General features: G+C 51.7%; 8 protein-coding genes and 2 non-coding genes across 10 annotated transcripts; 4 read left to right on the top strand and 6 right to left on the bottom strand.

The window, feature by feature from the left end:
• Positions 1-2,598: 2,598 nt before the first annotated feature.
• On the bottom strand, positions 2,599-2,688 carry AKAW2_t30016S. The gene has a single exon. It is a non-coding gene; the product is annotated as a tRNA-Asp (tRNA).
• Positions 2,689-3,248: 560 nt separating this feature from the next.
• Positions 3,249-3,338, top strand: AKAW2_t30015A. Its single transcript has one exon. It is a non-coding gene; the product is annotated as a tRNA-Asp (tRNA).
• A 303-nt stretch (positions 3,339-3,641) lies between these two features.
• AKAW2_31117S (putative pathogenesis associated protein Cap20) lies at positions 3,642-4,251 on the bottom strand (the record flags this gene model as incomplete). Its single annotated transcript, XM_041687706.1, has 2 exons — positions 3,642-4,133; positions 4,201-4,251. 2 exons carry the CDS (start codon positions 4,249-4,251, stop codon positions 3,642-3,644), a joined length of 543 nt encoding a protein of 180 aa, XP_041541564.1.
• A 3,606-nt stretch (positions 4,252-7,857) lies between these two features.
• On the bottom strand, positions 7,858-8,655 carry RPL27A (60S ribosomal protein eL27; the record flags this gene model as incomplete). Its single annotated transcript, XM_041687705.1, has 4 exons — positions 7,858-7,865; positions 7,939-8,275; positions 8,517-8,572; positions 8,649-8,655. 4 exons carry the CDS (start codon positions 8,653-8,655, stop codon positions 7,858-7,860), a joined length of 408 nt encoding a protein of 135 aa, XP_041541563.1.
• Positions 8,656-9,420: 765 nt separating this feature from the next.
• On the top strand, positions 9,421-16,339 carry AKAW2_31115A (uncharacterized protein; the record flags this gene model as incomplete). The annotated part of the gene is made up of 3 exons (XM_041687704.1): positions 9,421-9,491; positions 9,631-10,371; positions 10,432-16,339. The coding sequence occupies 3 exons, from the start codon at positions 9,421-9,423 to the stop codon at positions 16,337-16,339; spliced, it is 6,720 nt and encodes a 2,239-aa protein (XP_041541562.1).
• An 854-nt stretch (positions 16,340-17,193) lies between these two features.
• Positions 17,194-18,425, top strand: AKAW2_31114A (TLC domain-containing protein; the record flags this gene model as incomplete). Its single annotated transcript, XM_041687703.1, has 2 exons — positions 17,194-17,673; positions 17,748-18,425. The coding sequence occupies 2 exons, from the start codon at positions 17,194-17,196 to the stop codon at positions 18,423-18,425; spliced, it is 1,158 nt and encodes a 385-aa protein (XP_041541561.1).
• Positions 18,426-19,265: 840 nt separating this feature from the next.
• Positions 19,266-20,943, bottom strand: SNF12 (SWI/SNF complex component snf12; the record flags this gene model as incomplete). Its single annotated transcript, XM_041687702.1, has 3 exons — positions 19,266-19,790; positions 19,858-20,771; positions 20,847-20,943. 3 exons carry the CDS (start codon positions 20,941-20,943, stop codon positions 19,266-19,268), a joined length of 1,536 nt encoding a protein of 511 aa, XP_041541560.1.
• A 357-nt stretch (positions 20,944-21,300) lies between these two features.
• Positions 21,301-22,636, bottom strand: RPN6 (proteasome regulatory particle lid subunit RPN6; the record flags this gene model as incomplete). Its single annotated transcript, XM_041687700.1, has 2 exons — positions 21,301-22,307; positions 22,369-22,636. The coding sequence occupies 2 exons, from the start codon at positions 22,634-22,636 to the stop codon at positions 21,301-21,303; spliced, it is 1,275 nt and encodes a 424-aa protein (XP_041541559.1).
• Positions 22,637-22,986: 350 nt separating this feature from the next.
• SOF1 (rRNA-processing protein SOF1) lies at positions 22,987-24,446 on the top strand (the record flags this gene model as incomplete). Its single annotated transcript, XM_041687699.1, has 3 exons — positions 22,987-22,989; positions 23,047-24,026; positions 24,086-24,446. The coding sequence occupies 3 exons, from the start codon at positions 22,987-22,989 to the stop codon at positions 24,444-24,446; spliced, it is 1,344 nt and encodes a 447-aa protein (XP_041541558.1).
• A 153-nt stretch (positions 24,447-24,599) lies between these two features.
• On the bottom strand, positions 24,600-25,892 carry AKAW2_31110S (uncharacterized protein; the record flags this gene model as incomplete). The annotated part of the gene is made up of 2 exons (XM_041687698.1): positions 24,600-25,244; positions 25,383-25,892. 2 exons carry the CDS (start codon positions 25,890-25,892, stop codon positions 24,600-24,602), a joined length of 1,155 nt encoding a protein of 384 aa, XP_041541557.1.
• Positions 25,893-26,187: the final 295 nt, after the last annotated feature.

The following is a 26,187-nucleotide window of genomic DNA, read 5'->3' as shown; positions in this document are numbered from 1 at the left end:
AGTCTAGAATGGGCTGAATGACCTCGAAGGCGGGAACAACGGTAGCCAGGATCCTATATATCAGCACTTCCAAGACGGTCGACATTGCTCTTTTGAAGTATGGAACCTCCCCAAACGATAAGTAAACTGTCACCACGGCCTCTACCACTGGTAGACCTCTTAACGGAGCAGTTGCGGTCATCTCACCACCATAGACGTATAGTAGTTCAGAGTTACCATTATCTCTCCAAGACAGATAAGTCTAGGACCTTTGATATCTGGGAGCTATATGTAGAGGGTATCAGGCTGAGATCATGTAAAGGAGCAAACCTGGAGAGTATCAGGTTGCGGGCACCACGGGCGTTATGGGCGTCCGACAATTGTTGAGTATCTGATACACTAGATATCAGCACGACCGAGGCTTATAGAACCGTCATGGAGTAAGTGACTACCACATACCAACTGGAAAGGAAATTGTCAAGCGCCTGATTCGGCTTGATAGAATTTGCCACTCATACAATACTTCCTCGGTTACCCTTTCTGCCCGAAAAGCCACTACTTTCTCAGATGTAGCTGTCTTGTATCGCCCAGCAGCCGAAGAAAAGGAGCTATGAATTTCTTCCAGTGCTGTAGTTACGTGGGACAATGTCGTCGTGATCCCCCATCCATATTGCTGGTTCAATCGCACAGCTGTGCCTAGGCTGAGATCTTCCCATGATTTTTCAGTTTTTTTTCAACGCTTCGACCTCAAGAAGCCCCTGTCAGACATCAGTTAGCCCAAGTATGAACCAGATTTACCTGTAAGCTGTGGACCTCAATGTGCTTTACAATGATCGATGTTTGGTGTCTAATCGATTCAAACCTTTGATCGTGGTGAGCAATCACCAACGCCTTCCGAGAAATTAGCTAGGATACTTGAATCAAAAACCTGTTCAACAATGAGGCACCCTGGAAGCAAGAAAAATGATTTCTGATTCTGTACGCTGGGACTGTTAATATTGCATGGATGCACTGGAGTTCAGGTAAAGAGCTCACATGCTTGTCCTCTCTTTCCCGCTGAATCAAGCTCAACAACTCCCAAGCCTGGGCCCGGAAACCGTAACCCGTCCGTAGGCTCATGGCAATAGCATCTGCTAGTGGACAAAAGCTAAGAATGTAGGCATCTGGGTAATCTGATATGAGGATGTCCTCAAACCAGGACACCGGCTGTCCTGTACCGTCCTCGCAAGCGAACTCCAGTCCATCTAGGTCATGAACAACAACAATACTAGTTTTGTCAGTATATGTCCAGCAGAAAGATGAATATCTTAGCCGTGAATGATCGTGACAGGTAACTTACTCTGGTTGAAATGATAGAGAGCACTTCCCCTTCGATTTCCGTACCCAAGGTCGAGAGAAAAATTTACCTTAGCATTCGTGTCCATCGTATGTCGAGAACTAACCCAAGTCTGGTGGTGGTGTCTCAAGTCGAGATAGATCATTTGGTAGCTAAATACTACACCAACATATGATTAGAACAGGAAAAGCAGTGCGGACCTCGGAAACCCTCGCGGTTACGCAGAGTTCTAATGCAGTATCACGAATAGTAAGCCAACAAAGATGACCTGACCTCCTGGAATTGCCCAGAACAACCCTTTACTTAGGAGGGACAAGCCGGACTCACCGTAATTGTTGGGTTCTCTTTGACCGCTGGCTGATAACTGGGCACGGCTCCAGCGAGGCCGGCTTTATAATTCAAAGAAGGGCCTTCATATGCGCCTAATTGGGCTCGTTAGAAGATAAACCACCCTGGGGCGGAAGGCGAGAAAGAGGAAGCATTCCAACTTTGCAGTACAGAGACCGAGATATCGAAGACTGCTTAGGAGGTACCCAAGAAGTATATCGCTGACTCCGAAGAAATGCTTGGCGTCGTGGGTGTAAAACAGAATACTCTTGCCTGATCACTTCTGCGTGACAACGGAAGGACGACTGTTGGTGAAACAGTTGATGTGTGAATTCCCGAAACTCGTTCATCAAAGGGATCAAGGCCGAATGTACCGCGCCACATATCGCAGGTGACCAGGACATTCTTTACCAACAGTTCTTCAAAGCCATTGCGATTACCAGCCAGGAAATCCCAGTGCTTCGCAAGAGATATGGAAATGTTAGCCTTCCGCACACAGACCTCCAGACAATGCTGCCTGTGGCCGAACTATTCCATCACACCTTGGACGAGGTCTCAGATACAACATCGGGCTAATCACACAAGACATTCACTAAGTGTTTGCTTTCATCACCCTTTTCCGTAGCTGAGTACACCATCACCGTCGTTTAAGGGCACCGAAGGGTCCATGTCAACATAGCAATCACCATAACCAACCGGGACAGATTCGACTACCAATTAGATGCCATCCGTTGTTCCATATACGGATTTCTTCTACTTTTTATCGATCACGAAGTTGTCTACAACCTAACATTCTAATCAATGTAAATATCACCCTTATCACCCAGAAGATATCAGCAACAACCATAACCAATAATACATCGTGTCCAGGCATTAGAATCCCACATAGCCAACACTACCCACCCCTGACTATCAACCCCATCCTCCAAAAAAAACCAAACGCAAAAAAAGAAATCCTCCCCGACTGGGAGTCGAACCCAGGTCTCCCGCGCTTGTTCCTGGAAAGGATTGACAAGCGGAAATCATGACCGTTAGACCATCGAGGATCTTCGTTGTGGAAGGCCTCTAACTTATGCTATACTAGCAGGTGCTAATAGAATCTTAGAAGTAGTGAAGATTCGCGACAGCTCAAGTATACAGACATATACATAAGTCAATTACAACCATCCATTGCTTATACTTCTGACAGGCAATGTAATAAGTACTGAGGCCTACCCACACGCACAAATACTACATAAAACATAGCAATCCCACAACAACTCTCCACTTCCAAATCAATCAAACTTATCTACATCATACCGCCGACGACGCTCCGTCAGGATAGATACCCAGTCCAATACATTAAACTCCCCGATATTTCTCCCACTACCAACCAACCCCTGTGCTATATACCCTACCAACAGCAACCATCCACATCCGACTAACAACCGGAATTCCCAAAAATAACTGCAACCCAGAACCAAACTACATATCTACTCGTACCTGGGTAGATAGATGGTAACAACCGCCCCACTTCAGAGGCCCTAACCGGTCCGAAAGCAGCTACAACTCCCACTGCCGGCTCTAGCTTTATGTAGTCAAAATATTACGTGGATAATATATCAAATCCTCGATGGTCTAACGGTCATGATTTCCGCTTGTCAATCCTTTCCAGGAACAAGCGCGGGAGACCTGGGTTCGACTCCCAGTCGGGGAGATCTTTTTGTCCTAATACTTTTTTGCTGTTTTGTTACTGATCTGCCACAGACCTCTGGCACGGACATTTCATGAAAGTCAATTAATCCCTAGCTACCATTACCAAGCCTGTGTATGTATCCAATGCAAGCCGCATGAGCACGTGGAGAATTGAACGGAACCGCCTATGTCCAAGACAAACCGAATAAAGGAGACAGGCCTCCCAGAGCAAAACGATCTAAACGACAAACACGCAAAAGAATTACCTCATCGCAAGACAACAGACCAGCTGAAACAAAGATAGAGATTTAACAGTTGCAAGAGTTTAGTTGTCAGTCTTCTCGTTGACTGCATCCTTAACTTGGGCCTTCTTGGCCTGAAGCAAGGAGCTGATATAGGCTAGCGACTCCTGCGACAGCACCAACCCGGTGGTGATGACGGCCTTGCCGCTCGCAACCATTCCGTCCCCGCCACACTTCTTGTACTCAGAACTGTAAGTGTCAAAAACATGACCCTTTAGGTCATAAACGAATCGCACTGGGAATGAGACACCGTCTTTGATCGATCCCTTGAGCGTGGTTGTATCATCTCTGATAAATGGGAATGTTTCATCAACCTTGCTCAGGCCTTTGTCTCCAAGAGTATCTACGCGCGCGACATACGGAGCAACGAAGCCATACGGCTTGGAGAAGTAAGGGAGGAACGGCTTGGCTAAGCGAGAGTAGCCTTGGTCGGCATATTCCAGAGACTTCGCGGCGTACTTGTTGGTCTTGATGACGGTGATAGAGTCGGAGACAACAGGATAGGATGTCAGGTGCTACCAAAGGAAATAGAGATTAGCGCATGTTAGAAGCGATCGGCAATCGTGCATAAGGGTAACTTACATCGAGGAATTGGGAGTGGATAGCCTCCCCGTTGACAGAGTTCTCGCCCATAATGCCGTTTTCTGCGTGAGGCATAAGTTTCTATCACATGAAAATCGCATTAGTATAGGAAAGGAAGTATAGAGTAGCGGGACGATAAGATAGACCCTTACCCGACAATAGAATGCTCAAAGCTATATAGGTCCTGGTGGACAAGACGAGCTATGGAGGGTCAGACGTGAAGAAGCGGTGACAAGAAGCGGAAAGTGAGGAGGATGGGGATGTTGAGGATAATAAAGGAAATGGAGGGGTGAGAGGGGAAAGGACATCACTTACATTTGTAGAAGGAAAGACGGAATACGGGAGCAGTTGGGATGGACCGGAAAGAGGTGAACCGTAGTTAGATTTAAGGTAGGTTCAGAGGAGAGAAGAGCGAACACGCCATCAGTCGATCCGATAGCTAGGATTTATGAGGCTTGAGTGATTTGATTAGTTTGAATTTTTTTGGTGCTAATTTTATTTTAGTTTTTAATTATCGTCTTTCTTTATGTTAGTTTGATTTATCATGAGATAATAAAAATAAATATTATATTTATTTTTTTTTTTGGGTAAGAAATAGAAAAAGAGAGCGAGAGCGAGTTGGCAGCATGTGATAGCGGGCCCGTTGGTGAACAAGTCGCTTGGAGCTTGAATGGAGGGGCAAGCCAGCCGTTGGTTCCAGGAGGTTTTAGACCGTCGTAGGACGGAGTTAGTTGTTGCGTGCTCAATCCGGCGGCTTCATCGTCATTATCATTTCACCTGCAGGGCCTGGAACCTGGGATGAGCCTGGAGAAAACGCGACCCAAGATTGGATTGACCAGGATCGTGCATCTCCTTCCGTGCGCTCGCGCTCCCCCGACAGCTCGCATCCGACTTCGCACTGAACATAGTACCAGTTGCTATCGCGGAGCAGTGAGGATATGAAATTAGGATTCAGAATTGGACAGAGTGAGTTCAGACCCCTCGGAAGGCCGTGTCGAGCAAGCCACCCGCACTTGTGCCTACATGGGCTTCCTCTTTCTTAGTCATGTATAGAGTAAGTCATGACTGGAACGGAATGAGAATCGAACGATTCATGATTTTGGTCTCGATAACGGCGGTAACGGTTGCGTTGTCGGAGTGGCAAGAGCCAAGTCAAACAAATGAACGACAGGCATAGGAACAGCAAATTAGGGCCTTGATTCGGGGCAACAGGCTGAAAGTAGTTGCTGCAGTGCAGTGTGGATGATGATGGAATCCGGAAGTTGCGAACAGTTGAATTACTTGGAAGGTTTTCTGGCTTCGAATCGCGGGATGGGCTGATAGCATGTGATTGCGGGTCGGGCGGCCCTCGTTTTCTATCGCCCGTCGGCTGGTCTTCCTGCTACTTACTACACCAACTGTCATAGTAGTTCATTCCCGAACACTCTCCTCATGCCTAATGTCATTTCCATTTCCCTATCCATCTTGATCTTAACGGCCGTGATTATATGCCATCCTTTGAGTGTTCGTTTGGAAACATGCACGAATTGATAACCTTACAGTGGCCCTTGACTGGAATTCCTCATGGTTCCGATAAGAACGGGACTCCGCCGTGGTTCGCGCTGCATGCTTATCAGGGCGCCTATTCACGGTGACTGTCACAAGGAAACCGGATCCCCAAATTTTCACCTCAACGATCCGGAGTACTAGTCTCAAGAAGCAACCAGCTGAAGGGTAAATGTTGAGGATCAGTGCATCCGGAAAACGGACTACTGCTTTTCCCCTGCTTTTCCTTTTGTACCAGATGGGTAACCGCTCTCGTTGATCTCCTGCGGGAAGTGCAAGCATCATCATCTTTGCGCCTGGACCTCGTCTCAGGTCCGGGGTTGGGGGCGTCTTTGACCCTTTGACCCTCTGGACCATCACCTTTCTCCGTGGAAGACATCTTACTATCCAGACTGCTCCGTATATTATTCTGGAATAGAGAGGGGTATAGCTTGATCCACTCGTCCTCTTGGGCGCTACCAACGCCAACCGTGTGGTGGCAGTCCTGCAAGTGCTGTCCAGATCTGAGCAAGCTTCGACAGAATGTGTCCCCATTGTAGTATCTTCCACGGGCTCGTCTCTAGGCCAGTCTCTTCTAGTGCTGACCATGTGCGTCGTACTTCTGTTCATGCGACAATGGTCGTACCGTGCTGGACTTTCCAATGCTGTCTGATTGTCTTGCTGCTGCATGTCGGTCGACGCTAGCCTTCCCGGAGGTCAATTCATAAACCTCGATCCCGATCAACCTTGACATACTGAAGCATAACGCAGTGTCCTTGTGTTTAAGTCTGATTTAGCATTGACGCCCGGTCTGGACGTAAGGTCCTCCCCCCTCAACACCACAGTTTCTCTACCCGGCGATCGGAAGCAGAATGAGATAGAAGGCGCCAACAACCTGGACGGCCGACTCCTGGTGGCTTGCTTGCTGCAATAGCCGGCCGCGTAGATTACAATAATCAATGGCTTTTCACATGTCCTGAAGGATTCCCATCGGTAGCTATAACCATCCTAGTTGTTGCCTTGCTGCCAGGATTGTACATACCCGGTCATTATCGACAACCGAAACTGAGGGATTGTCGCACGCCTAGACGGCTACTCCCTCTCTCGGGTAAGGAACGACGTGCACAGATCGCAACCTCTAATTGCACCTCCTCATTTCCACGGCTACATGGGACCCCCATGTAGTACCTTGCCAGCACCAGTTGGCGCTACATCTACCTTTCTGGTACCTAGCTTGTTTGGTTCAGGCGCAGAAGCCGGTGCTACCATCATTTAGACGGAGGGGCAACATCATCCGTGCTACATTCACTAGTGAACATGGCCTCCTTGCACTAATCCACCACTACGCACGTTAGACGGAACCAAAGGACGAGCAGCGTCTCTACAAAATATGACATAATCCCCTAATATAGGCCTGGCCTACGTTTCTTACAAGTGGGGATATATGCTTTCTCCATGGAACTCCGCTTTTACCCCAACATGTGGGATAGGCTGGGATTTCATGTACGGGGAATATCGGCGGTGCGGGGATGGGAGTACAAGCTCGGTAGGTTGAACGGAAGTAGGTTTCCAAATCTAGATCGGACCCGACACACACATGCTCCCCTTCCTTTCCTCGTAAGACAAGGCAAACAGGGGGAACTTGGAAGGGCCCGTGATGTCGGATGAGTCGATAGCATTCTTTTGTCCCAAGGTGATAAGTATGCTTTCGATTGAAAAGGATCGAGCGAATCGTGGTGACTTCGGACTTGGTAATCTTTTTCGACCTGACCGGCTGCTGTAGTACGGGATGCGTTCTTTGTTTGCGCTAGGTTGTGCCATGCGTTGTTGTATAAAGAAAGAAACCCCTGGGAAGCCGAAAATTCCGAAACACAAAAAAAAAGTTGAATTTGTTCATATTTTCCATTTCATTTCGAGACGGACGCCAGATCTGAGTGGCCTCCCTCATGATAAGAAAAATTGGTCAAGTCCTGGACCTGTACATCGATACATTCCCATTCTTCTCTCGTGCTATGGTATACTTCACGTGATCCCATGCTTTTGAACCGGACGTCTTCGATGCTTTTTCATTTTCCCTTTGCCTCATCTAAGACCCTGCGCGCTCAAACGACAAAACGCCCCAAATTACCCCGTTTAGAAACCTGTAAGAGCCGTCAGCATTGCGAACCTGACCCAGCCAACGTAGCTGCAAAAAGTGATAAGAGTAAGACGTACGCAGAGGAGTGAAGAACCAACGGTTCTTGCCGCTGGTGTAGCGGTCCTCAAGGGCCTTCTTGACGTTCTTCTTGGCGTCCTCGCGGGTGGAAACCTCCTTGAAGGTCTCGGTGGAGACGGCACCCTTAAGACCCTCGAGCTCGAGAGTGTAGCGAGTGGGCATCAAGTGGTTGTAGTTGACGACCTTGATGAAAGGCTTGATGCGGCTGCGCTTCTCGACGGTCTTCTTACCCATGCGACGGGTGACCTTGAGGGGGTAGCGCTCGATACCGGCGACGATGGCGTAAGGGAAGGGGTGCGCCTTGGAGCCAGTGTCGTTAGGCTGGACAATGACGACCTGTCATTCGCGAAAGAAACCCTCGTCAGCACATCTATCCTTGCACATTCCGTTCGTTATATTCCCCATGGTAGTTCGCCCGTGAATCGCATTTCCGCTCGATGATTTCATTCCCATGCAAATCGAAGACTCATCATTTCTTCTTCCAAGTCGGCAAAAATCATTCCTTCCAGTCCATTCCACCTCGGGGTATATATATATGCATGTCCTCGCCAGAAAATGGAGAAATCGGTTGTCGTACCTTCTTACCGGCGTAACGGCCACGGGTGATGATGGCCACACGGCCCACTTTCATGACTATCGTAACATCCTGTCAGTTTGGATTCGAAGACGAGAAAAATCAAGAGTCGAGGTGATGCAGCATTTCACTAACACTTCATTGTGAAAGTCCCGGTGAGCGGAGGTCGATGGGGTGGTTGTCGATGTGCTTCGGTCGAGTAAGTGAGGTTCTCCGCGTTGGACGTTCTATTTTTCTGAGCGAAGAGGGCTCAGGGCTTTGTGCGCCAAAATCTCATTGGTCACCTTACCGACTGAAGGCTACTAGCCGAGTTGGGAATGTTTCTCCAAACGGACTAGTGCCCGAGATGTCGGGGAGGTCGGACAAACTCACCGCCTCGATCGGGTCTTGGCTCTTTGTTTACCGGACAACCAAAGGACCGTCGGTTGCTATGACGGGAGCTTCGATGTGTACGCCGCACATTGGATCGGGCTTCCGTTGATGCCCCATGAGCTACCGTTCCTTTCAGCCAGGAACTCCACTTGGATGTTTGATTGTCTCTTATATTGACTGTTCAACCTCTGGAGCCTGCTCGTGTTCCTTGGTCTCTTGCAACCGTCTCGTCGCATTGTGTTTCGTCGTCCTTGTTTCCCCTCATCTCTCATAGCAAGCGCATTTGTATCATCATCTTCCTTCTACATTCTATATCCTGTTCCTGTTTTTTGTCGCCTATTGTCTTTCAATTCCCCCCCTCCTGCGTCTTTTTAGTTTTTGTTTTGACGATTTGATATGCCCTTTACGACCTCGATTGCTTTGATTTTGACGAACATTCCTCTCGCACATTCCTGATATCCCTCGATCGACTTGCTTTATATCCAACATCGACAGACATACCCTGTTTTTTTCGCTTTAACGACGATTAAGTTACATGATGCCTACGCATACACGAGATGGGTCCCGCGACCGGGAACTGGTCGTTAGACATCAATCGGTGCCCATGTATGTGCAAACTCTATCTTTGAGCCCCTCTCTTGGGCTATAACTATGAATCGCATCAGACTGACCGTGGACTGTGGAAACGAAGGTGGGACAGTTCGGATCCCGAACGGGCACCCCCTCCGCTCCCCATGAACCCCAGTGCTACTAGCCCTGTTACAAGAGGAAATGTCTCCCCAGGCATCCAAGCCGTGGCGGCGAATTTCCAAGAAAAGATGCGCGAAAACGCACCGAGCCCGTATACGACCAACCCCATGCCGCCGAAGTCCCCAGAGAAGTCCCTCATTAAGGGCCAATTTCACAGGCGCATGCAGTCGCTACAGAATACAGATGCTCGCAATGAATTCCTAAACTATCTCGAGAGCCGGTCACCAGAACGGCCTCTCCGCGCGTCGACTTTTGATCAGAGCCCTAAGCAGCATGAATTAACGCCCGTGAAAGCTCCTGGCTCAGCGGACTCGCGCGACAATGAACAAGAGCTGCCTAACTTGCAGATTTCAAACCGATACCTTTCGAGGCCAATCCTAGGCGAAAGCACACCTCCGTCGGCGACGATGTTAGCTTTGCAGAACATGCAGCTGCCTACCGAGAGCGTCGAGCCATCGAAACCAAAAAGTAACGATGCAGACCCGTTTATTGGGCCTAGGCGCCCCGACAATCACACCTTCGAATCGTTATCTACCCAGATACTCAGCCTGACAGATATTGCGAGCAACCTTCAGCGCGAAATGGCTCAACTAAGCCGACGAAGTAAAGACAATGCCACGGACCTGGTCAGTCTCAAAGCTGCGACTAATGCCCGAGATGAGGATATTCGCAAGAGCCTTCGTGACTTGTCCTCCAGCCTAGCCGCAAAGTTCCTTGATTCTGATGCTGCCACAAGGTGGGACTTCAGTACTCTCCTGGGTTCTGAAAACGGTATTAACAACAGGGAATCGGATAGTTCTCCGAGCTCGAAGAAGAGCTATGCAGCACCACGAATGTCAAGCCCTAATCCATTTGCCGCAGCAATGGAGCGCGAATTGTGTGGATCTCCTACGCCTATCTCTGATGGTTCCGCCAGCATCGCATTACTAGAGAAGGTCCTCCGGGAGATGGGGACGAAGGAAGGTCAAGACAAGCTTATAGAAATGGTTGAGGAGATCAAAGCCAGGCCTGTCTCCGAAACCCACGAAGTATCAAATGACGAGACAATTACGAGGATGCTTGAGGAGATTCTCGAGCATGTGAAGGACGACCCGGGAAACAAGGCTTTGGTACGCTCTCAGGCTTGGGCCAGCGCCGACAGCGTCCCTCCGCAGGGAGAGGCAGATGGTTCCGGAACAAGGTCGCTGGACGACGAACATGCATACTCTCCCGATATAGAGACCCACAACGTCCGGCCCGCGGAACGCTCTTTGGTGCCCGCCGATCCCGAAATGGCAGACGAGATGCTAGCGATCATGAAAAGAGTAAAGACTAGTGTCATTGAAGGAGGTGGCATGACGAACGAGGTCAAAGCTCTTGTACGAGAACTACGAGGAGAGGTTCTAGGAATGGGAAGGAATCTGGCTCGCCAAATCGAAGGAGTTGGGACTTTCCGCGCCATAGAAGATAGGCCGGATCGGCCCACTCATGAAGAGCTGGCTGGTATCGTCGAAAATAGCCTGCACGAGCTTAGAGACCAACTCGCCTCGATTATGGATGAGAGTAGACACCACTCTTCATCCATCTCGGAATTCAGAGCCGCCATGAATGGCAACGAACTCTACTCTGTTGTCAAGAGGGCTCTAGATGAGCTTGACTTGTCTCAGTTCCGTGCCGAGCCCCACGGCGTCAATATGGAAAAGGAAGAGATCCTAGAGACCGTTAGGGAAGCCTGGGAGACATATAAGCCTGAGATCGAGTTGCAAAATTTCGGCTTGGAACGAGACGAGATCCTGGAGTGCTTGTCAGAAGGGCTTAAAGAGTATAGGCCGCAGCACGAGGATGCCGTTACTTACGACCAAGTCTTGGCGGCTGTTCAGGCTGGAATGCAGAGCTTCGCGCAACCACCCAGCATTACGAAAGAAGAGATCGTACAAACAATTCACGAATGCCTTGCCGGTTTCGAACCTCCTGCACCTCGGGGCGTGGAGCGCGAACACCTTGATGGCATGCGCGATGAGATCTTAGAAGCCGTTACACACTCCGTTACGTCCCAGAGTGCTCTCACAAGAGATACTCTAGACTCTGGTCTTGGTCGTGATGAGATTTTGAGTGCTCTTTCGGAAGGACTAGAAGCGCATTTCGGAGCGACCAAAGCCATCGAACACCCTCACATCACGAAGGACGACGTTGCCAATGTAATAAATGAAGCATTCGTTGCACAGCAGTCGGTCGTCAGCACCAATGTTCAACCTACTGTGTCCCGTGACGAGATTCTGCACGCCATCGCAGAAGGCATGGAAAGCCAGAACTCAATCACGAGAGAGATTGAACTCAACAGGGATGATCTTATGGAGGCTATCGCGGCTGGTCTGGCGGAGGCCAATGAGGCGAACCAAAGCGTCGGCGAGCAGATGCTGGAACGTGTTCAGGAGCAGCTGGACGGCATAAAAGGAGAAATGGGCCAACATTTCTCTGCCAGCGAAGAGAGCTCCGAGCAGCTGCTTAACGCTATCAAAGATGGCATTGCTGTCGTGCGACAGGAAGTGGAAGGCTACGCCTCAACTGCAGCTGAAGCTTCCGGGAAGCATGAGATCATGGACACTGTCAAGGAAGGGTTCCGCCTTTTGCAGGCTGACATGGAGAAGACGATCACTGAGACCGCCATGTCTAATGCGCCTCGCGGTAACCCGGATACTCCAGAACTTCTTGATGCTATGGAGAAGGAATTCGAGCATCTGCGACAGACAATGAGCTCCTTGTTGATTCGCAACAACGCACCGAATGAAAAGGACGAAATTCTCGACGCAATCCGCGACATCTCCGAACAGCAAAAGTCTTCGCAAAACGATGATGTTCTTGCGGCTATCCGCGAGCTGTCGGAGAAGCAGGCGGGTACGCCTGGAGAGGATATCCTTGCAGCTCTTCGTGAACAGTTGGAGGAGCACAAGTCTGCCAACAATGATGCAATCCTTGCCGCAGTTGCGGCAGCGTTCGAACAGAAACCCGACGCGCCGAGCGATGAAGTTCTTACTGCCCTCCGTGAAATCTCCGAGAAGCAGAACAACACGAACAGTGATGAGATTCTTTCTGCCATCCGTGAGATGTCCGAGAAGCAAAGCGGTACGAACAGCGAGGAGATTCTTGCTGCCATCCATGAAATATCCGAAAAGCAGAACAGCACAAACACCGAGGAGATTCTTGCAGCAATTCGTGAAATGTCAGAGCAACACAAGGCAGCAAACAATGATGATGTGCTTGCTGTTGTACGCGATATGTCCGAGCAACACAAGGGCATAGACAGTGATGCAATCCTTGGAGCAATCCGGGAGATGTCAGAGCAGCACAAGTCTACGAATGTCGACGACATTACGAACATTATCAAACAAGAATTCGAGGAACTCCGTCACTCAATGAACATGACCTTGGTCCGTGCGGAACCTACGGAGCCCAAGACCGACAAGGATGAGATTATTGCTGCGCTGCATGAGAGATTTGACAGCTTCAAGGGCGAGCAAAGCCAGCCCAGAGAGGCTGTCGAAAGCGACAACTTCACTAATGGTGAAGTCATTGAAGCCCTGAACGATGGCGTGGGTACCATTCGGGAAGACCTCGCAAAACTCATGGATAAGAACGTGGAGTTCGACTATTCGGAGCTGCTGGATGAGCTGAAATCAGGGCTTGGCAGTCTGAAGGCAGATGTTGAGATGCTGAGGCAAGCTCAGAAACAGAGCGAAGAAGTTGAGACGACTCGTGGAGGTGAACTGATGCTCGCAAGTGACACTCCTCCCGTTGATTCCACCAGCAGCAACGATATTGAAGGTCTGAAGGCCCTTATTACCCAACTTCAAGTCAAGGTCGAGGCAATTGAGTCAGCTCCCCGCGCTGCGGAGGCTCCTGAAGACATGCTTAAGAAAGAGCACCTCGATGAAGTCCTCCTCGGACTGCACGAACTTCAGAGCTCAGTAACAGGCATCGTCGCTCGTGATCAGCCTGCAGATGAGGCGACAGCCAAGAAGGAGGATACGGACGCCATTGAAACCTTGTTGCGCAACACAAAGGCACAGCTTGATGAGATGACGTTCCCTGCCCCTGACGAGATTGCAAGAGCGGAGCAGCTTTCAAACCTTGAAGGTATTGTCAAGGAAACTAAAGAAGCCATGTCTGAACTTCGCACTCGATTCGAATCGGACGGCCCCACAAAGTCCGAAATTGGTACTTTGGAGACCCTGATGAAAGACATGTGGATCGCTCTTGACGAACTGAAGGGCAAGGGAACGGAGGAGGAGAACGATGCCGAAAAGTTGGTCAAGGCGGACCTGCAGACCGTGGAAGCCATGATCTTTGAGGTAAAAACGCAGGTCGAGGAGCTCAAGCTTCCCGACATTGAGACGTTGCCGACCAAGACCGATATTCAAGATCTTACGGCACTTGTTACTGAGTTCCGCGAGAAGGTTGATGCTGACAACGAGATGACGGGACAAGCCTTCGATGCTCGAAAGGTTGAGCACGCCGGGCTTGCCGAAAAGATCGAGGAAGCTCGGGCTGTCGTGGAGGGGCTCGGAGACGAGCTGAAGAGCAAGCTGGATGGTAGCAATGAGGGGCTCAGTGAACTCAAGCAGCTACTTGAAGGCCTGGCAGCGTCTGCCGAAAGCTTCACGACAGTTGAGAATGTCAACGAACTCACGGAGCTGATCAACCGCGAATTCGAGCGCGCCCGGGGCGAACAGGATGCGACTAAACTAGAGAAGGAAGAGCGTGATGCTGCTGCGATGGTCAAGCATGACGAGACCCGAGCCGCCATTATCGTCGAACTGGGCTCAAAGATTGACGAAAAGCTCGGTGAGATCGTGGCCAAGTATGACGAGGTCCAGTCATCTATCCAGACTGCTATCGACTCCAAGTTCACTGAGAGCGCAGAACGTGATAATGCGCATCTTGAGGCTGTTACCAATACCAAGGCTCTGGCCGAAGACATCAGGCTTGTCATTGGGTCCATGGGCAACAGCGTTAACGAGGCTTGTGAGCGCATGTGCACAGATGCGCAAACCTTCTTTGAAAAGGTCGATGTATCCTACAACAAGATGGAAGAGATGCACAACGAAGTCAAGACTCAACAGGAGCAGGCTCGTTCGGATCTCGAGCGTGCAGCAGCTGCAACCGATCGTGTTGAAAGTCAACTACACGAGTTCCACCCTCAGGTGCTTGAGTCCATTCAAGAGATCCTTTCCATTGTCGGACAGCACTACGACCACTCCCAGAGATCGGCCCAGGACCTCAAGATGGACCTTTCTACAATTCCCTCCGCCATTACTCCTCTACTCCCTGCTTTGCCACCGCCTGAGCCTGAGAAATATGATGATACTCAAGTTCAGGAAAAGCTCAATGACCTCCTCGACCGGGCTAAAAGCAGCCAAGTCCAAGAGACACTGAATACTCTCGTCGAACGCGTTACGAATGACCAAGTACATCAGAAGCTCGATGAACTTCTGACCCACACCACGAGTACTAATGGTCAGGTCTATGAGAAATTGAGCGAGCTTCTGGACCACGCCACTAACTCTACTGGGCCGGTGCACGATAAGCTTGATGTACTCATCGACCATGCGACCAATAATGATCAATCAGTTACGCAGATGATGAAGTTGGACGAGATGCATAAGGATATCATGGACACATCCCGTCGGATGAACGAGATGTTTGCCGCCCAGACCGCCATGGTGGCTGAAGACAACGAACGGAGACGTAAGGAGGCCGAAGAAGCAGCGATTGCATTGGAGAGGCGCAACGCCCAGCGCGAGCAGGTGGAGGCAGAAATCTTGACCCTAAAGGAGGAGAAGGATTCACTGCTGCACATCATCCAGGCTTTGAAATCTGAAAAGGATGACCTTGCTAAGCAGACCACCAAGCTCAGCAAGGAAGTCGCTGGCTTGGAGATGGCACTCGAGCTTCGTCATGAAGAAATGCAGGTTATGGAGGATCGTGCAGACCATCTCGAAAAACGAATCCTGGAAGGCGTTCTCGACCACGCTCGCAGTGTTCTGTTGAGTCGCCCGAATGGCGTAAAGAAGCGCGGATCTCGCGCCCGCGGGCCTAGTGTTGCCAGCAATGCCAGCACCGCCAAAGATGCCCGTAGCATCCTCGGCAGTAGTGTTGGGCTAGCGCTGAGAAAGCGAGGAACGAATGGGTCCCAGGCGGGATCTGTCGCTCCATCTACCACCAGCAAGGAACGGCGTATCTTCAGTCTGAGCAACGTTACAGGCAATCGCGGTGCAGGGGATAGGCAGGTGAGTAGCGCCAGTGGGTTTGCCAGTCTGAAGCGGAGCCATTCCGTCAGGTCCAACGTCTCTCAGCGAAAGGCATCTTGGGGAGGCCGAAGCTCCGTTGCCAATAAAGAAAACGAGGTCTTTCCTGAGGAGGATGGGGAAGAGAGTGACGCAGGCACGGAGCGACGAACCAGCTACACAGGAACATACGCGGATAGCATGATCTATGGTACCAGTAGCCATGTCTCCGCCGATCGGCGGGTAAGTGCCGCTAGCTCCACAGGGCTGCATTCGGTCGCGGACGAACCGGAGGACTCCGATGCGGAGGACGCTCAGACGCCCAAGGCAGATGAGCCGGACGAGGCGTTGGAGTTGGATGAGGAGGCCTCGAAGATGGTGGTCTACGGACAGCACAGCGATAGTGGTATTGGACCCGAGGTCACGAGTGCCGCGGCATGAAGCTCTAAGCGCACGAGGACTTCTCTCGGCTCTGCTGCATGACCCTAGTAATGAAGGGATGAGAGCAAGCAGCATGATATGGAAGCTCTCCTGAAACAAATCATCCGAGCATTTGGCTAAGCTGAGTGCTGTATAGATTAGGATCATTGGGTGTATCGGACATGGATCCGAAAGGGGGTTGGATACGGGTTACTTTCTTTTGTATTCTCCTATGTTTCTTACGACTGTTTATGCATGATGTACCTATGTTTCTTATTCAGCGAGTGGAAGTTAAATAATGGACTTGACATGTTGATTTGAGGGAAAACCACGATTCAATATATTCCTTCTGTAGATATACATTTGTTCGTAGTTGTTGCCTGTAGAAGATGGGAGATCAAAGAAGCAACGAGTCACATGGCCAACGGTCATGCACCGCGGCTGAGTCAGCGCCGAATCCCCAACGGATTTGTTTCTCACGGCGCTTTTTGTGTTTAAAGAGGTTGGCTCCTCAATCCTTGCTGCATCAACTGTCGCTACTCGCTTCATCCTGGATGCGTGCATGCCTGCATCGGTTGCCGTTCTTGGCTGGCCCAACGGCGAGAGATAAATAGATCCTCGGTGCTGCCCCTGGCCACATTTCATCTACTACTACTACTTACTTCTCTCCTTTCGGTCGGTAAACTCCAACGTCTCCGGTCTCCACCATGGCTAGTTTCTAGACCAACTAACCTCACTAGTCTCCGCCCTCCTGCTGCTCTCTCCTCCTCTGTCTTGTTCTCCTGCTCCCCTATCTCCCCTCTGCAAGAGCGGTTAATTTTCCGGTTCTCTCATCCTAACTTCTCTCCGCTTGGTCGGAGGAGCGGTCAACCGGCATGTTGGATCCATTTCCACCCCCGCCAGCATGGCTGCGGGATTTCGTCGAGCCTTGGGCGCTTTATTACAACGTTCCGGCTCTGACGGAGCATGCTCACGAAGTCGTTATTGCTTTTGCCGGCTACCTCTTTATCCACTTTATCTTGTCCCCCGTTCTGTCTCCGGTGTTGTTTCCCCGTCACTACCCGAAACTCAATCCCCGGACCAAGCTCAACTGGGATGTTCATGTCGTCTCGCTGGTGCAGAGCACCTTTATCAATGGCATGGCCCTTTGGGTCATGTTTGTCGATGAAGACCGGGCTTCTATGAACACTCCTGAACGTGTCTATGGATACACTGGAGCCTGTGGACTGGTGTCCGCCTTCGCTGCCGGATACTTTGTCTACGATCTGATCGTGAGCACGATCTACGTGAAGCTCTTTGGGATCGGAATGCTTTTCCATGGCATTAGCGCCCTGTGGGTGTTCAGTTTCGGATTTGTGAGTTGTAACCTATATCCAGATTTACGGTATGCGTCAATAAGCTAATCATTTGACTTGGGCTATCATTACAGAGACCATTCGTGAACTTCTACTCCCCTGTCTTCATCCTCTATGAGCTCTCCAGCCCCTTCCTCAATATCCACTGGTTCCTCGACAAGGTCAACATGACCGGCAGCAACCTGCAGTGGTACAACGGCATGATGCTTCTCTTCACCTTCTTCAGCTGCCGTCTCCTTTGGGGCACCTACCAGTCCGTCGCCGTCTATCGGGACATGTGGTACGCCTTGAAACAGACTTGGGATGCCACCGCAGCTGCTACTCCCCTCGAGCCCGTCGATATCACCTCTCAAGTCTTCCAAGTCCGCGGAGGCAGCGGCAGTGAAATGGCCAAGTACGCCTCCTTCACCGCCGGCGGCGTCCCCACCTGGCTGGTTCTGACTTACGTGATCTCGAACGTGGTCCTCAACTTCCTGAACTACTTCTGGTTCTCCAAGATGGTCGAGACCGTCCTGAAGCGGTTCCGCGGGCCCGCTGAGAAGTCCGGACCGGCCGGTAAGCCCTCCAAGGAGGAGCAAATCAACAACCTGAAGGAGGAAATCACGCAGAAGGTCGTCCTGGAAGCGGCCTCCAAGCTGGAACAGGAGGAGGGTAGCCCTTTCCTCGATGGAGTTACCGAGGAGAAAGTCGCTTCGGCTGTCGACTCGGGGCTCGAGGAGTTGAGGAAGAGGAAGGTCCAGTTGTCATCCTAATTTGCTTCTGTTACGTGCTCCAATAAAGCAGCAGCAGCAGCAGTAACAAACCAAAGAGGAACAACACCCTCACCATACCGTCAGTCCTACTATGGACAGCCTTGTAGCTCGCGAGGACATGTCTCACAGCTTGTTGACTTGATATCTACCCCTACTACAGCCGACCAGATAGGCCAGCAAGACCGGCTTCCAAACATCAGAGAATATATCTTCATATAACGCGATGTTATGTTATGGGAAAGCTAGTTGATTCGAAATCCATGCATTCATGTCTTTTCGATAAGGAGTTGATCTGGATAGGAGAATGGGTTTGCTCATTTTATTTTGTTATGTTCTGTTTTCTTGTGCAGTTGCTATCTTGCTTAGATCTCAGTACAGTATAGTATCAGAAATATAAATGAAACGAGTAACGGCATATACTAACTCACACTACTACAATATATTCAAACACCAACCATTATGGACTCCCTATGCAATTATCATGTGGTCTTCATACTAACCCCAAATATATATATCTACTACAGCCACAGATAAGATTTGTATTTCAACCAAGCAATACATTTATAGATGACAAGGGAACTAAAGACTTCAATAAGAGCTGAAAGAAACATGATCCATCCCGAAAACAATACCAACCAAAGACAAAAAACACCACGAAAGCGCCCCCCCATCAAACAAACAAGCCCAACTCAACCGACTAACTAAACTAGTATCGTTCGTAAAAGAGTTATTTTCTTCGCTGATCAGATAATACACCAGTCACACATCACTAGTAACTTAATAATAATACCACATCTCCACAAGCAACCGATCCTAACGAGTAAACTACCTAGTTAAGAATCACCTCCCCATCGCCGCCTCCGGCTTCGCAAGCATATACCGGACCGCTTCCCTCGCCACAGTCGTATCCCAAACGCCATCTGTACCACCACGACGGAACTCAGGACCACTAGCATCTTCGCCACCACCACGTGTCGCCTCTCCAAGGATAGTCTCCAGGTCTCTGCGCTGGGAGTTGATCCAGCGGCGGACGAAAGTCGCGGGATCCTTGCTGAGAGCCGTGTAGAAGGAGTGACGGGCGCGGGAGTGCGTCAGGGCCTGCACGATGAGGGCGACCTGGTCGTCTAGCGTGGCGATCTGGCGCATGGATGCCGTGTATTGCGGGTTCTGGGTGAGGGCGAGCATCTTGGAGCGGAGAGGGTCTTCCAGGGCGACTTGGATGTCGTAGACGGTGGGGGTCGGGTCCTTGTGGTAGTCTTCGTCGACGCGGATGGTGTAGGGGAGGTGGATGGGGTCGATGGGGCTGGTGTGTGGGCCGATGCTTTCGGGGATTTGGGGGAAGAACATTTGGTCGCGGCCGAAGATCTGTGTGGTTGGGTTGAATTAGTTTGGTTTTGGATTCATATGGAAAGGGGAGGTGAGGTCAAGGTACCGATCGGAGACGATGGTCACAGCGGACGAGTCGCTTCTCTTCGTCTTCTTGTAGGCCCATGGCGCGGATGTAGTCCCAGATGCCGAGGACAATGCCGCTTCGTGTTTCTTCCTCCACATCTAGTACTTCCGCTAGCTCTTTGCTTAGCTTGTACCGTTCTGGTGTCTCGTCGCGCACGAGACTGAATGTCACGTTCAGGTTCTCCTGTGACGCGCGGGTGAACTGCATCGAGTCGAAGTCGGCCGTGGGTGGCAGGGTGACGGTATTAGGGGGTAATTGCGGCTTGGTCCAGGTGATTGGCTTGACTTCCTCCGGGCTGGCGGTGGAGGACTTGTCGAAGTCGACAGTGATGGATTTGAAGAAGTGCGAGAAACGCTGCTTGGAGCGCTTGTTGGACGACTTCTTAGTCGTGGCATTGGCGTTGGGTCCATCTTGCTCCATTGCGTCGCCGTTGTCCGTCTGCTCGGTAGCTTCGTCGTCACTGTCCTCCGGGGCGGTCGGGTCGCTGTCGTCGTCTAGAAGACGTCCCTCGATGCGCACCTTGTACCGCCCGGAGCCGGGGTTGCTTCCGGGGGCGGCACCGTTGGCAGTCTGCCAGGGTTGGTTTTCGACAGTGTTGGAGATCCAAATGCGCATCGTGCGGTACTTCTTGACAGTCTTGCTGATGGAGTCCTGGATGTCCAGGCGCTTACGGACAATGGCCGCATCGAGGCGCTTCTCCAGGTCGCGGAGGCTCTTGTACTGCTGCACGCCTTCGCCGATGATTACTTCTTCAATGCCGTCGGGGATGTTCTTGTCGGTGGGTTTGCGGCTGCGACGCAGGGCGGCGTCATTGGGAGGCTGCATGTTGCGCTGGGGAGGGATGTATTGAGGGGGAACGGCGTGCTGAGGCATGGGGACAGGCATCGCAGCAGCTATACGAGGGAGAAGAAGGAGTTAGAAGAAAAAGTTCCGCCGGGGTTTGATTGGGTTACAGGGTGGAGGCTCACCAGGACCTGGAGGACCGCGACGAGGCGTGGCAGGGGAGCGTTGGGCGGCTTGTGGGGGGAACCCACGGCCGTAGTTGGGTGGGATCGGGGCATTCATGGTTGGTCCGTGATGAGACGGTGAGGCCGCAAGGGAAGATCCGCGAATTGGAGGATGGAGATCCTTGGGGCGATGAGACAGACCGCGCAGGGCCGGAGAGATGGGCGTGTAGTTGCTGGGCGGACGAACAGAAAGCAAGTCAAGTCACTTGCTTTCGCGATTCTTTTGCCGCGGTCGCGCTATTCCTCTTTGGGATGGACCAGTAACCACATCAAACTACACTCTATAATTACGATTTTCTATAGTTATAGGATCAACAATCCTCATATATTCATTTGTAGTAATGCTGTTTCATTTCCAAGCCATTAACTCAATAATCACCTCATCCCCCCCCACGCATCATCTGCCTTTTCTTACTTACTCCAGCAGCGATGCTTGATTAGTGTACAACTCTTCCACCACATTGCTCAACTTCTCAATCGTGTCCAACGCAGCATCGTATGCCTGATCACGCTCCGTCTCATCGTAGACAATCAGGCATCCAGCCCCCTGGTCGAGCACTCCGATAATCACCTTGTCCAGGATCATCTGGGAGAGCTTCCGCTCCACCTGCTGCGTGTCCAGCCCAACCATCTTGGCGATGTGGTCCAGCTCGACCCGGCTGAACGGTTCAATAACCTTGATCAGGTTCTGCTCCAACATGGCATCGTACAGTCTGCGGAGGTGGTTGCGGATGAATGTATCACTGCCAAGCTCGAACCGGTAGTCCGAGAGCGCCTTCTCGTACTCCTCTAGGGACCGGTTGGCATGGGCACGCGCTACAGCCTTCATGGCCTCGAGTCGCGGGCTGGCGTACTTCTGAGCCTGCTTCGATCCCAGCAAATTCGTCACATCGTCCACCAGGTTCAACATGATCTTGCATAGCAGCATATATTGGAGGGCCGCAGTGGCCTTCTCTCCCTCATCAAGGGAGCTGTACCCTTCTAGAGCCTCAATGAAATAGGAGAATGACGTGTTGAAATCCTTGTCCTCGGCGTGTAGCATACCACTTTGCATATCCAGACCGGCCTGCAGGTTCGGCGGCGTGTAGACGGAGGCAGCCGATGTCCGGGCTGCCGTCAAAGCAGCACGTGCCTTGGCCTGGTTGCCCAATGCATGGTAAACCCGCGACTCCAGCAGCTGCACCTCAACCAGCATGAGCTTGTCATCCAGGCGCTTTAGCTCGCGGAGGAGGGAGTTGATGAGGGTGAGCGCATCGTAGTAGGTCTGTTTCTGCATGTAGATGGCCACAAGGCGAGTCTGGAGATTCTGACGAAGGAAGGACCTCCGCTCGGCGATGGCCCACTCAATGCATGATTGGATGACGGAGACTTGGATATCGAGGGTGTTCGGGATCTCGCTGAACAGGTCGAGCAGCTGGCGGACTATCAGAGGACGGGTGGTTAGTAGCCATGCAAAATACATTAACCGGTCGACCCAACATACCCAGCTTAGCCGTCTTTGCCTTGGCGAATGAAGAGAAAGAATCGCGGCTGGTCTTGATGAGTTCGGCAATCTCGTGGGGCTTCTTCTGGTTCCGGTAGAGCTCTCCCAGCAACACCAGGGCATTCTCGTAATCGCGCGATGAGGCCTCAGACGAGCCGGGACCTTGCGCGAGAATTTCCTTGAGGATGCTCTCGGCCTTGGAAGGGTCGCTCTTCACGAGACCCCGGGCTTCGTCTATCCGCCCAGCGGTCGTCGAAGAGGGTGCCATGACTAGATCGGGACTGTGAGGGGCGGCGGAGGAAATCTGGAGGGATTGTGGGTAGTTTTCAATCTGCCAGCGGGGTGACAGGTAATGCACAGAGCAGGAAGGCCCTAGACACGATGAGAGATGAGATGATGAGGTATAGAGGATGATGGCAGGACAGGAAGCTTACAGGTTTGGCTATCGTCACTGGCGGTTGGAGCTGCAGCTGCCGCCCTCACCGCCCGCGGCTTGGCGAGCCAACCAGAATCGGCGGTACCCGCCCAGTAGAAAAAAGCGCCTGGAAATTTTATGTCCGATATAGTTTCAGTTTTCTTTCCTCCAGTTTCCTTTTGTAGAGAAAACCACCGGACGCCATGGTAAGTCAATCTAAATTGCTTCATAGTCTTCCGGATAGATACTAACAGACCTCTCAGAAAATTAAAGCTCTCTCTCGTCCCACTTCCTCGCAACAGGCTCCGGGAACCGCTGTCGTTCGACAGCCCCGAAACCTCGACCCGGCGCAGCATCCATTCGAGCGGGCTCGTGAATACACCCGTGCTCTCAATGCTACCAAGTTAGAGCGCCTATTTGCTGCACCCTTCTTGGGCCAGCTGGGCCAAGGCCATGTGGACGGTGTGTATACTATGGCCAAGGACCCAGGCTCTCTGGAACGGTTCGCCAGTGGCAGCGGTGATGGTGTAGTCAAGGTGTGGGATTTGACCACCCAGGGAGAGATCTGGAACACCCAGGCACACGACAACATTGTCAAGGGGGTGTGTTGGACCCCCGATCGGAAGTTGCTTTCTTGCGCGAGCGACAAGACCGTCAAGCTTTTCGACCCGTACAACTCGGCACCCGAAGCACCACCGCTAGCAACCTACCTGGGCCAGGGCGCTTTCACCTGCCTCACGCACCATCGGGACCTGCCCTACTTCGCCGCATCCTCCTCTCAGATCTCTATCTACGATCTCTCCCGTCCTTCCTCCACTCCGTCCCAGACCCTTCACTGGCCCACCAACGTGGATACCATCACCTCCATCGCTTTCAACCAGACCGAGACCTCTATCCTTGGTTCAACCGGCATTGATCGCTCGATTGTCATGTACGACCTCCGGACATCGTCCCCTCTTCACAAGATGGTTCTCCGCCTGGCGTCGAACGCGATCTCGTGGAACCCGATGGAAGCGTTCAACTTTGCCGTTGCCAACGAAGACCACAATGTCTACATGTTCGACATGCGCAAGATGGATCGCGCTTTGAACGTGCTCAAGGACCACGTCGCTGCTGTGATGGATGTGGACTTCAGTCCCACCGGTCAAGAACTTGTCACTGCCTCTTACGATCGGACGATCCGCTTGTGGAACAGATCCACGGGTCACTCTCGCGACATCTACCACACCCAGCGTATGCAACGGTATGTATCTACTTTCGCTTCCCTTCTCCAAGAATCATAGTGCTGACTATGTTCTACAGTGTTTTCTCCGCCAAGTTCACCCCCGACAACAAGTACGTCTTGTCCGGCTCCGACGACGGCAATATCCGCCTTTGGCGCGCAAACGCATCCGACCGCAGCGGAGTCAAGAGCGCTCGTCAACGGGCCAAGCTCGAGTACGACCAGGCCTTGATCCAGAGATACTCGCACATGCCGGAAATCCGCAGAATCCGCCGCCAGCGTCACGTGCCCAAGCCGATCAAGAAGGCGCGCGAGATCAAGCGGGAGGAGCTGATGGCGATCAAGAGACGCGAGGAGAACGTGCGCAAGCACACCAAGAAGGAGAACCTGCCCAAGAGACAGAGCGAGCGCGAGAAGATGATCCTGGCCAAGGAGCAATAAATGCTCTGCCCGGGACGTCCCATCTGGATGATCGTGGCGGAACGGCTGCGCTCAGAGACCAATTAAATTGTGTCTCAAGTATATATATACATTGCATAGACATGATACAGTTGGGGTATATTTCTTATTGCAGCTGTTGTTCAGCTTCGTCGTTCAGTCCTCTTTCACGTGATCCAACTCAGTCTGCAACTGCTGGCTGGACGAATCAGCCGTGCCGGGTTTGGACGACGCCTGTGCTACCGCGCCATCAATCCCGCTCAGGTACCGCGCCAACCGCTGCACGCTCGCCGGCAACACCGCATACCAGTTCACCAGCATGGCAAACGCAGGCAACCTTATCACGCCACCCCTGCCGCTGTCGACAGCCGAGACAATAGCCTGCGCGACCTGAACTGGCTCCAATACGGGGGCAAAGAACCGGTTGGGCGTCTGGACGGATTCAAACAGCGGCGTTGAGATCTGGCCCGGCTCCACCAAAACCATTTTGACTTTTGCATCGTCCCCGGATTGTCGAAGTTCGGCCTCAAGCGAGCGATGCAACGCGCTCAACCCAGCTTTACTAGCCGAGTAATCCGCCAAGCCAGCCGCACACAGCTGCCCGAGCACCGAACTCACCGTAACAATGGTCCCACCGTCCGGCGCAGCCAGCATATACGGCAAGAAAACCTGATAGGCATGAACGGCGGCGAGTAGATTGGTGTTGATAGTCTTCTGGAAAGCCTCGGGAGAGAGTTGTTGCAAGGGGAGACCGTTGATTCTTGCAGCTGCGCAATGGATCAAAATGGTAGGAGTGCCCAACTACAGCATCCCATCACATCAAGTTAGTTAGCCATCAGTCATCAACCAAATTAAAATTACCAGCCTCCCTCCCTCCCACCATATATACATATATAAAGTAGAAAGTAGTAGGGAAAAGAAAGAAAGAAATATACATACCTCCTCCGCAACCCTCCCCACCACCTCCTCCAAAGCCCCCCTATCGGAAACATCACAAACATAACACCCCCCCAACCCCATCTCTTCCACCTCATCATCCGATATCCCCCGAAGATCCAAAACCGCTACGGAGGCGCCACGCAGCGCATATATCCTCGCAATGAGTAAACCCAACCCGCTCGCTCCGCCCGTCACGACCACCACTTCATTGGAGAGATCGACGGTGCGCGGGGCCCCGTAAGCTAATTGGTGGTTGAGTGTGCTGAGGATGTAGATGAGGGTGAGGAGGGCGGAGTAGACGATGGCGATGATGAAGGGGAGGGAAGTGTAGGGGGTTGCTTGGGCGCGGAGGCATAGGAGGAGAATGTATGAGGGGATGGGGTGGAGGATGGTGCGGGTGAGGGTTTTGAGGAGGAGGTCGATGGTTAGGGGGGGGTTTGTGTTGGAATTGCTGCTGGTGGTGGTGGTGGGTTGGAGGGGGTGGGTGTGGATGAGTTTTGGGGTGGTCATTTTGCGGGAGGGAGTATAGTTAGGGATGGTTGGGTGATGGTTTAGGTGTGGTTGGGCGCATGGTAGGGGAGTTGTGGTGTTGTGTATAGCAGTGGTGGTGGTGGTGTTTTGCGGAGGCTGCTGCGGCTTGGAGTCTGTGATTGGTTGGTTAGGAATTGTCGGCGCTTAAATAGGGGGGTGTGATAAGTGACCTTGGACTTACTGGGTGCGGTTGTGGAGGAGGATTGAGTGTGGACTTCTGGTCTGGGGTATAGGGTGTCAATTGGAGATTCTGACAGTCGGAGCTTGGAGGAGG

This window comes from Aspergillus luchuensis, chromosome 3 (assembly GCF_016861625.1).
Source record: "Aspergillus luchuensis IFO 4308 DNA, chromosome 3, nearly complete sequence".
In the NCBI taxonomy this organism is placed as follows: Eukaryota; Fungi; Ascomycota; class Eurotiomycetes; order Eurotiales; family Aspergillaceae; genus Aspergillus; species Aspergillus luchuensis.
Note: the sequence above shows the minus strand (reverse complement) of the source record. Positions and strands in the feature narration are given on the sequence as shown.